This window comes from Rhinolophus ferrumequinum, chromosome 7 (genome assembly GCF_004115265.2).
Source record: "Rhinolophus ferrumequinum isolate MPI-CBG mRhiFer1 chromosome 7, mRhiFer1_v1.p, whole genome shotgun sequence".
Classification (NCBI taxonomy): Eukaryota; Metazoa; Chordata; class Mammalia; order Chiroptera; family Rhinolophidae; genus Rhinolophus; species Rhinolophus ferrumequinum.
Window position 1 is genome coordinate 97,252,444 of NC_046290.1, and position 11,203 is coordinate 97,263,646.

Here is an 11,203-nt window from a genome sequence, read left to right on the forward strand (position 1 = left end):
GACAGCAACTGGAGGGCTTTGCCTCCATAACCTGGGCTCACTCAGCACAGGGAGTCTCTTAAGGCTGGATCTTCAGTGTGGGGCTGTGACAACTAACACTCTTTTAGGAAAAGAGAGTCACAAACGGCCCAGAAGCAGAGCGGCCCAGATAGGCAGCTCCATAACAGCTGCTCCTACGCCAAGAGTTAGTGTAGTGTCCAGAACAGTGTTTCTCTGAGAGAACAACTTGCTCCCCGAGATGCTCTATGAAGAAAATGGTCCGAGGCCAGATGTCCCCTCGGAGAGAATGGGTGGGCCCATGAAGATGATAAGGGTTCTTAGTCTTTCACAAAAGGACCTTGCTTAACATGTTGTAACCGGGCATTTCTCCAAGTTTATTTGGCTATAGAACCCCCACCCCCGGCAGTGTTTCTCATGTTTCTAACACTGTATGCCAGCGTCTTTAAAAAGTCATCCCTGTTTTTGGTGGTGGCCAGCCCAGCTCACGGGGAGGAAAGGGAGTGGTTTATTATTGTGTGCTTCCTAACAAGCACGTTTCTTCTTCCCCATGTGCTGCCTGGAGGACTCTAGCTATGTCCTGACTAACATACTCTCTCACGGAGTGGTTAGGCCGCTTGCGCTGTAGGAGTTGGCTTTCGGGGAAATCTAATTCCGTTACGGTGACTTTACAGGTGCTGCACACCCAACTGGGACCCCCTTTGGGCCGCCTGCTCATCACAGCAACTTCCTCAACCCTGCCGCCCACCTCGGTGAGTTGCCCCTAGTGGCAGGGAATGACATGTGTATTTCGGGAAACCTGTCTACTGCGCTCCCGTTGCACTTCCTGACAGGTTGGCCATAGTCTAGACGCCTCACCTACGTAGGGAAGGGATGGCAGTCTTGTAGACATCTGAATACGTGCCAGCCATTCTCGGGATGTCAGCACTTCTGGGAGTGAAGACTTTCTTGCCGAGAGGATCTGTGCTCCGACCTGGTTCTGCCTGCAGGCACTGGTGCTGTGCGAGGGAAAGCCTACCTCGGTCCCTCAGGGAACCCAGGGGCACAGCACCGCTCCTTCCCCTGGAGGAGGATGGTGAGCTCTTGCCTCATATCCACGGGCACCTGCTGGAGATGGAAAGAAAGTCAAGATAGTGTTCTGAAGACTCACTACCCATTACTTTTTCATCACTTCACAATTCACTGCCCCACTATTATGTCTCTTCTAGTAAAGGCGCCTGCTTTTCTCATGGCCTCTATTTATTGGATGTTGTCTACAAGCACATGCAGGCGAGCTGTGCCCAACAGCAGGGGGTGTAACACGTGAGCCCTCAGAGTTGCATCACTGAGAGGTTTATTTTAAGGTGTTGTTTTACTTCCTTTCCATCAGAGCCTCCAGAGCACATTCCAGAAGCGGGGACGCAGGGCAGAAACACATCTTACAACTTGTGGCTTGAGTCATGTTCCCCACCTGGCCAAAGAGAACGAGGGCAAAATGCACAGTTCCAGAAAGCAGCTTTTATAAATATTGTGCTAATCCTATACCTAAATCCAAGTGCAGTGAAAACCTTTCGCATGATCTGGTAGGAGAGGGGGACAGGTCAGCTGAGTATGGACAGGGCAAGTATCCCACATCCCTGCTCCCGCTTCCACGAAGCTCTGTGTTCCTCACACAGTGGAGTCCTACAGCTGTCTCCTTCCCAATCTTGTTTGCAGAGCCTTTCAATCGGCCGTCTACGTTCACGGGCCTAGCAGCAGTTGGTGGCAATGCCTTCGGCGGACTTGGAAATCCTTCAGTTAGTGAGTACCTTTCACTTTTTAAAATCTGCCTTGGACTGTTTATCTTCTGTGGCTTGTCTATTGCCCAAGACCTTTCCAGAAAAAAGGAAACTATGCTCGTGGGAAACAAATTGAGGTTACATGATTGCAAAGGCAGGCCTCAACAATGGAGTTAGGTGTAAGTGTGCATTCCATCAAAACTACCATTTTAAGGATAGCCCACTATTAATACATGTTCCTGAGGTTCAGGAAAGGTAATACAGTTAACTGAACTCCAAAAAGTTTGCTTAAATTCATAGTTTCTTCCACATTCCATCTCTACTATCCCCAGCTTTACCTACAACTCCCATTAGAAGTGAAAACAACTTTTAATTTTCATCTTGCCCTTGGCATTAGTAGAAATGAAAAAGCTCCATGAAAGATAGCAGGAAAACACCAGGCACAGGAGAGTCAAGAGCTGGCAACATTTTGTGCTCCATAATCTGGGAGGATCGTGTGGTTTTCTACTACTAAAAAGTCTGTCTCAAATAGGAAAAGAGTTGCAACACCTGCACGTGTTCTAAACATTATTTTGTCAGTGAATAAAATACTTTCAACTTGTTTTCTCTCGTGCCATCCACACATCACAGTCTCCGGGTACAGGGACCTAAAATGCAGCTGTAAGCAACCATCACAATTCCATCTAGCGCAGACCTTATGCGTCTATTTAGGTCAAGGCGTTGTCTGGTCTCTGGTGACACTTGCTTTAGTTTGCAAAAGTTGTGGAAAGAGTAGTGGTCATGTTAGCAGGGTTGTGGTGGGTAGAGGCTAAGCCTGAATTCTCTGAACTGAGTATTACTCATCTAAGTCACACCATCAAAACACCCTTCTGCATGCTTGGGACTTCTGCATGCACACATATGTTTCAGTAGGTAATCTTGATACCTGTTTGGTCCCTTTTTAATCTTCCCCTCCTTTGGTTTAAAAAAAAAAAAAAAAAAAAAAAAAAAAAAAGCTGTGAGCTACCTCTCCAGTGTAGGACAAGAGTTCCTCTAATGAATTTGTTAATCTCCTTTCCTTTTCCAGCTCCCAATAATATGTATTCATTTTAACTGAATGCTGTTAAAAGTTTTTGGGTAAGTACCTTCATTACAGCAGATTATATAATTTCTCTTAAACCTTTTTGTTCTCCACTTCACCATTTCAGCACCCAACTCAATGTTCGGCCACAAGGATGGCCCCAGTGTGCAGAACTTTAGCAACCCTCACGAACCCTGGAACCGGCTGCACCGAACGCCTCCGTCGTTCCCGACCCCTCCGCCCTGGCTGAAGCCAGGGGAGCTGGAGCGTAGCGCGCCCACTGCAGCTCATGACAGAGATAGAGATGTAGATAAACGAGACTCATCTGTTAGTAAAGATGACAAAGAAAGGTACGGAAAGAAACCGCTCTCGAGTCCCACTGGGGGAGCCCACTCTGTGCCAAGTACTGGCTGTCCACCCTCCCTGTCCCAGCCTTGTGCTTCAGCTGTGGCCTCCGCTCCTCACACAGCGGGACCAGCACAGCGCCCAGGTCTCCGACGCCCCCGAGTGCCCCCCTGTCCCCATAGCGCCTCGTGACCGTAGCACACAACCGTAGCAGAGCGAGAGGTCCTGACTCAAAAGCAGCTGCACATGTAGAACCTCCCAAAGCCTTGTGAGCATTAGGGTATCCAAATAAGTCTTTCTCTAAAAGGCAGTGAGGAGGGCTTTGGCCCAGACACACACAGCATGAATCAGTACCATATTTGCTTTCAAGTTCGTGCAGTCCATTGAATCATCCATAGGTTTTTCTCTCTTTCTCTTTCTTTTTGTTTTCTTTTAGAAAGTCATGTTTGCATTGTCTCATCATATTTTTCTGAAATTTTGTTCAAACTCAAATCCTGGGCTCACAGATGACTAATAAAATTTTTGCTAACCTAGATTTAGAGAAACGTCAACAAGCAGTTTTGGTTTGGGTTTGTTTTGCCAGAGGATAATTAATTTTACTAACCGCTTTTATCTCTACTTTGTAACCCATGCCTAAAAAAGAAGTAGACTTAAGGAGGAAAACGTCTTACGGTATTTTTTTCTGAAGAATGTTGCAAGCATTCTTGACATGTCCCTTTTTCTTTTCTTTCTTCAGGATATTTTCATTTTGAATGAACTGATAAGGAATACACAAGATACGCTTGACAGGAAATATCTAATAACGATTTCCTTTTGGTACTTAAGACTCATATATGATCCAAATCTTTAATTTTTCTTTACTGTGTATATTGTGTGTGTATCTCAGTGATTTAAAAGAATTCAACTTTGCAGGTCCTAAATGTGAGACATTAGTAGATATTCATCATAGGCCATCATGCTAACTGATTTTTTTTATTAAAGAAAAAGACAAATTTTCCTTCAACGCAGTCGGATAAAAATGTTTTAGCCAGTGGGAAGACCACTGATTCAGCTTTGAGCTATAAACTGCCCAAATGGGGCACACCTGAAATAGACATACCCTAGACCAGGAGCTCTCCTTTCACGGGCTGTTAATGAAGAGACAACAGGATGTGGCAGCAAACCTTGTCACATTTTTCTTGATGGAGTTAAAATGGCCTCTTGGATTAAAGTCAGGAAACCTAATAAAATACACTCTTCTTTTATCTTACCTTTTAAAGATGTTCTTCTTAGCCTTTGCACCTGGGTTAGAAACAAATTTGTAGGGGGAGTCTTCCTTCCCCTGCGGTGGCCACCTCCCCTTCTGAGCCTGGCCACCACTGAGCCTCTGGCATCCTGCTTGCCTCCTTACCTGCCCACATCTGTGTGGGGGCCGCCCCTAAGACTGGCCAGATTCTTAGTCTTCCCTCTTCACATGGTACCTTCCTGTCATTCAGTTCCTTTGCATTTTCTGCCCAGTACTCTTAAGCCCCCACCAAAGTCAGGTCTCTAAAATTCTTTTTTCACATTTCCATTCACAGATGCTCACAGATTGTTCTCAATTTCCCTCATGAGGTTTTGTGTCTGTGGAGCTGCTTTTCCTACAGGCTTTCTCAATCTTCTCATCTGATTTTAGCTTTCTTATCCTTCCTAATGCAAAAGTACTTTTTGCAACCCAAAAGTCCTGAAATTGTGCTTTCCTTTCAAACCCCGTCACGTTCTGCATCTTGGAGATTGCTCTGTCTCCATGTCCTTTACTCTGAAGCCAGCTATCTGTCCTGAAGTCAGGAGAGAGAAGCTCGGTAATAGTCACGGTAAACTTCCTCCTTTTGGCTCTGTATCACAAAGCTGGACGAAAAGTCGTGTTTGCATTTCTGCTCTTCAAACTTGATTCTCAACACTGACTGATCCTGAGAGTCCAGTCAGACGGGTGGTATTGCCACATCACTGACTCACTGACCACATTGGGCCATTCTGGCTTTCTGAAAGCTCTTTTTTTGTGGTCTTGATTGAGGCACGTGACTCTTACATGCAGAGAAAATTATTTTCTCCCCTCAGCTCTCCCATTCACCCTCACACCTAGCACTTCACCTTAAAGTTTCCTCTACAGCCTAGATAAGTCAGGGTGGCTGGATTTGTCATACAAAGGGCACTTCCGGCTGCCTCAGCAACCATGGGCACCAGACCCGAGCCTGTCCTTTTCACACCACCATTTCATTGGCAGCCCCTCGCCAGGCTGAGAAGCCCATTTCATTGGCTTCCTTCTTCCCTCTTTTTTCCTCAGGGAAAGTGTTGAGAAAAGACACTCCAGCCACCCTTCACCAGCACCTGTCCTCCCGGTGAGCACCCTGGGACATACCCGCAGCTCCACGGAGCAGATCAGGGGTCATTTGAACACTGAGGCTCGCGAGAAAGACAAATCCAAAGAGAGGGAGAGGGACCATTCGGAGTCCCGCAAGGACTTGACCGCCGAGGAGCACAAAGCGAAGGAGGGCCACCTGCCGGAGAAGGACGGCCACAGCCACGAGGGGCGAGCCGTGGGCGAAGAGGCCAAGCAGCTGGCCCGGGTGCCGTCACCCTACGTGCGGACCCCCGTCGTGGAGAGCGCCAGGCCCAACAGCACCTCGAGCCGTGAGGCTGAGCAGCGCAAGAGCGAGCCTGCCTACGAGAACCCTAAGAAGAGCTCGGAGGTCAAGGTGAAGGAGGAGCGTAAGGAAGACCACGACCTCCCTCCGGAGGCCCCCCAGGCCCACCGGGCCTCGGAGCCGCCGCCTCCCAGTTCTTCATCCAGCGTGCACCCGGGGCCCTTGGCCGCCATGCCCATGACGGTGGGGGTGACGGGCATTCACCCCGTGAACAGCATCAGCAGCCTGGACAGGACTCGCATGATGACCCCCTTCATGGGCATCAGCCCCATCCCGGGCGGAGAGCGGTTCCCGTACCCTTCTTTCCACTGGGACCCCATTCGGGACCCTTTGAGGGATCCCTACCGAGAACTTGACATTCACCGGAGAGATCCGCTGGGCAGGGACTTTCTGCTAAGGAGTGACCCTCTGCACCGTCTCTCCACTCCGCGGCTGTACGAAGCTGACCGCTCCTTCCGGGACAGGGAGCCTCACGATTACAACCACCACCACCACCACCACCACCACCCTCTGTCTGCGGACCCTCGGCGGGAACACGAGCGAGGGGGTCACCTGGACGAGCGGGAGCGCTTGCACATGCTCAGAGAGGACTACGAGCACACGCGGCTCCATCCCGTGCACCCGGCCTCCCTCGACGGACACCTCCCCCATCCCAGCCTCATCACGCCGGGACTCCCCAGCATGCACTACCCCAGAATCAGCCCCACCGCGGGCCACCAGAACGGACTCCTCAACAAGACCCCTCCCACAGCCGCGCTCAGCGCGCCGCCCCCGCTCATTTCTACGCTGGGGGGCCGTCCGGTCTCTCCCAGAAGGACTACTCCTCTGTCGGCAGAGATCAGGGAGAGGCCGCCTTCCCACACTCTGAAGGATATCGAAGCTCGGTAAGGAGAGACTAGGGCACGAAAGGAAGAAGAAACCCTACCCCAACACAATGCCAGACTTTAGAAAGAGCGGGAGAACTCCTGCATCAACAACACAGACTGGGGGGCCAGAAGCCCCAAACTCTTCCCTTTGTAAAAAATGTATAGACTCGGTGCAGATTTTGAAATGTTTTTGTATATTATATGTTGAAATTTTTCAGATCTTTTAGCCAAGTCACATGTTCTCACGTGTCCCAACTCTCGGTTTCTCCTATAAAATTTTTTTTTATTTGAACCAAAACAGTGAAGATGACAACACATACCAGTGCGGTGATACTTGGGGAGAAAACAAACAAACGACAGTCCGCACAATCCATCGTGCGAAGCTCTTTCAGGTGAGCAGGGAAGGCCGTGTACATAGCTATGTAAAAAAAGGTTGCTTCACGAGCTAAGGGTTCATATATGCAAAAGGGTAAGATGAAAGCTTTACTTTGTACAAATGTAAATAGATAAAGATTAAGTAACATAATACATTAATACTTCTTAAAATGTGCTATTTGCAAACCTAATATCAGTGAACACAGGCGGCTACACTGTGTTCCCATGTATTGTTATACACAGCTAAACCCTTCAACTATGCAATGAATGTTAGGGCTTTTCACAAAAGCCCGCCTAACTCAAAGGAGCCTTTTCAATCCATTTACAACATACTTAAGGTCATATTTTCCCTGAACAAGTGCTTACGTGATATGACTCTGTTTTCCTTGCTTGATTTTTTCAAACGGAGAAACATCCTATTTCGCAAATTGGACCCCAGGCTGAAACTTCGCATCTGAAGTTGCTGCTTATGGGCCCCAGGGGGAGAGGGCGGCCCCAGAAAGGTAACGAGGACATGAGCAACCAGTGCCAGGGAGGATGGGAGTTGTCAGATGCCAATATCAGGGGACACAAACAGGTCGCCAGCATCTCGTCACCACCAGTCACGTGATTTCACACACGCCTCATGTGGGAACCATGCATTTTTCAGTGTGTCCTATTTCATATCTACACACCTCCTCATTTTGTAATACAATTTAATTACACCTAAACAGATCCTGAAAGAAAGCTTCAAGTTTTCTCAGATGATGGATATGTTTTCACTGTCTTCAATAACTGACGAGCTTAAGGTGCACATTTCCTAATGTGACTCATTGTATTCCAGTCAGTAATACAGTCTGGGAATAGCCGTTACAGGTCAGCCCTGTGCGGCCGTGGAGAGTTACAGAGGGTGGAAGGTGGCAGAGACAAAGTCTTGTGTGTGCGTGTGCTTTTAAGTTTGCATCGATCTTAATGTCTCTTCATCATACTTTTATAACACATTAAGCCTCTTGTCTACATATTTGGAGAGAATATGACTTTACTAGCAGAGAAATACAATATATCTTGTCTACTGGACTGTAAAATATATGTATGAAATAAAATTAGCTCCATTTGGTCTTCTAGTATATTAAAAGTGCTATCTGACATTGTTATTCTGTTTTTGCAAAAAAAGAAAAAAAAGTTAACTACAGACCATTGTTTCTAATAAGCAGAGAGATCTATTTTAGTAGTAAACTGAAGGTTTAGTTGTGAGCTTCAGATTTTGTGAACTCCAGATGTTGTGCAGTGTTTTTTTTTTTGTTTTGTTTTTTTGTTTTTTTTAAGACAACAACTAAAAAGGAAAAAAATCCAAGGAATATGTACACTGGAACTGTAGTGGTAGCTTTCAGTATTGTAAAGAGATTGTTCTATACAGAACTTTTTGCTGTTTATCCTGTATGTAATAAAGTCCTTTCTAGATCCTATGTGAAAAGAAAAGTGAAGCGACTGAATCTTCAGCATGTTCTCATCGGCGGAGCCTTCTTGTGTAATGTAAACTGTGCCATGTTATTAAAAAATGTGAACTAAGCTTTCAGCTGTTTGTTTGTGTGCAATGGCCATCACCACCTTAGGGAAGAAGCCATACCTGTGAGACCTGGCTCTGAAACACCTGAGCCCAGCCCAAGTGAGAACAGAAGGCTGACCTCCAATGGCCGTCTGCCGACTTAGCTAGGTGACCACCAATTAGTCTCCGTTAACATGTGCTCTCCACCTGCCCCCGCCACTCAGTTGTGGGTGGTGGTGGCGGTGGTGGCAGTGGCGGTTTATGTTCTAAGCAAAATGTTGTTAAGTCATGGAAAGGTGCTTCAGGTTTTTGTAGAGGATGTATGTGTGGCCAAGTTAGCAAGCGCCCTTTGTGTCCCAGAACCACCTCAGAGCTCAGCGTCTGCTTTCTCTGCATTGATGACAAATCCGATTTGGGGCCTTTGGCAGCAGTCTTTGCGTGGCTGTTCCTTTGCATTTCACTGAGGACTCAATCGGTTCTGTTACCTAAGGCCTTCCAGATGCTTCTTCCGGTCTCTCTTTTTTCAGTGTCTTGTTGAATGATATGGCACATCCCTCATCAGTTTGCAGACTTCTCCCTCATCCTCTAAAATCTGGGGTTTTTTCCAAGATGTAAAAATCGTTAAATGTTACTCTGTCAACCTGATGAAATTTCTGTTTGGATTGGTGTTTGTATCTTACTGGGAAAAACAAAGGAAAGCAGCCCTGGTTAACTGAATGTGGTGGCTGCTGACAGTAAGAAGTGGAAGTGAACAGAAACGGGGCTCTGGGCTTGTGACCAGAGGGAGCCATGGGCTCACAGGGTTGTTGGGAAGTGGGGCACTGGAAGACCCCTGGGGGGACCAGCCCTGCAGGTGTAGAAAGCTGATGGGAGGAGCAGGGACTGCTTGGGTAAAGGCCACTTCACTCTACTTTTACATGTTAATAGCCAATTCCCAGACTAGAGAAAATAACTGGAAGAAAAACTAGTGGATTGGAAAATATGGTAAACACTGTTTTTCCAAATCAGGCAATTCTCAGGACTTTCCATCAACATCAGTGTTGATTTGCTGTTTCTGGCAGACCTCACTGTCTTCTATTGTACACCTATTTTCATGTCACCATCTGCAATGTCAGGACGTAGAGAAGTCAACTGGCACATCAGTCACGGTATTTAATCCCTGGGGCTTTATTCATCGCAACCTTTGCATATTTTCCCTCTAATTAGGTTCAGCTTCTTGGCATTGATGGGGACCAGCACCAATTTGATTTTCTGCTAACCTATAGATGCTCTAATTATCTCCACAATTTTTGACTGACAATGACCTTGTTACCTCCTAATGGTACATGACAAGTAAAATAGCGAACATAATGATGCAGTAATTAACATTTTGGAAGGATATTTGCAACAGCATTTGCTGTTTATCCTTTTTCTGCCTCAGCCAGGGTGGATAAGAGAAATCAGATGTGACTTTTGATGTTATGTACACAGGTAGCATAAAAAGAAGTTGAACACAGAATTGTGCTGTGTGAGTGGCCATGCAGTGTGGGCAGCCCCAGGCCACCTGTGTCTGCATCCATGCTGAAAAACACATCAGGCCTTGGTGACGTTAAATCAGTTGAAGGAAAGGGGACAACATAAGTGACTTGGGATTTTTCACATTATGTTTTAAAGCTTTGCCATCATTTTTTCTGTTTGTTTTTCTATGAATTTCTGAGCAGTTTCCTAGACGGGTGAAGTTTCCTTTCACTAGAATAGGGTCATTTAACAGATAGAAAATTATATCATCAAAGACAATTCCACACTGAAATTGCTGGCCTTCCTTTGGGACTGTCACAAGTACAAGGTAAGTTTTTCGTCTCACAAGAACTGCAAGAAGCCTCTGATAGGAGCTTGGACCAGCCGGCAGGACCTACAGCCACACCTGTGACCACAGCACCACTCTGAAGTGTTTCTTAACGTGAAATGAGACCACCTGACCTTAATACAGCCTAAAGACATGCAGGTTGTAAGCACGGTGTCCATCAGCGTGGATGGGGTGTGTGCTGTCCCAGAGGCAACGGGAATGGTAGACTGGATAGAGGCCCCCACACAAAAGAAAAAGGAACTGTGTTTTTACAGACTCAGCCCTGATTACAGTGTCGTGAAACTTGATAAAGATTTGCTGACATATTTGGCAAAACCAAAGGGAGTGTGTTTCTAACTCAGGCCTTAGTGTCCCCTCACTGGTGAGGGGAGAGGTAATTAGGCAGGATACGGCTATAGCACCCAGAATATTGTCAGTCGGGGTCCCAACCTACTATCTTTTGTTTACAGAATCCCTGACGTAGGAAGGTGGAGTTGAGTCTCCGAGCCAGTATTTGGAGTCTGAACACTGTGCCAGAAGAGCACTGAAGCCTTCAAGACCTGTGTTTGTGTTCCAGGCAGGCCCTGGGCCCACAGGCTCAGCCCCCTCCGCTCTAACTTGAATGTGTTGGCTAATATCTGAGGCTCCTCCAAGCTCTATTAGGATTTTGTATCTTTGTTGGGCCTCAGGTTGCTTTTTAAAACCTATTTACCTTCTCACACCCTGTACCATTCTCAGTGCTTCTTGGCAACTTCTTACCTACATTTATTTGCAGGATCTCTTCCCTCTT

General features: G+C 46.8%; 1 protein-coding gene across 6 annotated transcripts in view; it reads left to right on the forward strand.

Moving 5' to 3' along the window:
• The window catches only part of AUTS2 (activator of transcription and developmental regulator AUTS2), a 1,097,126-nt gene extending 1,088,515 nt beyond the window's left edge, over positions 1-8,611 (forward strand). For all 6 annotated transcript variants that reach the window (XM_033111212.1, XM_033111210.1, XM_033111211.1 and 3 more), the window contains 4 exons: positions 672-749; positions 1,693-1,776; positions 2,942-3,164; positions 5,462-8,611. In XM_033111212.1, the coding sequence (XP_032967103.1) occupies positions 672-749; positions 1,693-1,776; positions 2,942-3,164; positions 5,462-6,710 (1,634 nt within the window). In that variant the 3' untranslated portion in view covers positions 6,711-8,611. The remainder of the gene's footprint in view (positions 1-671; positions 750-1,692; positions 1,777-2,941; positions 3,165-5,461) is intronic.
• The last annotated feature ends 2,592 nt before the right edge of the window (positions 8,612-11,203 follow it).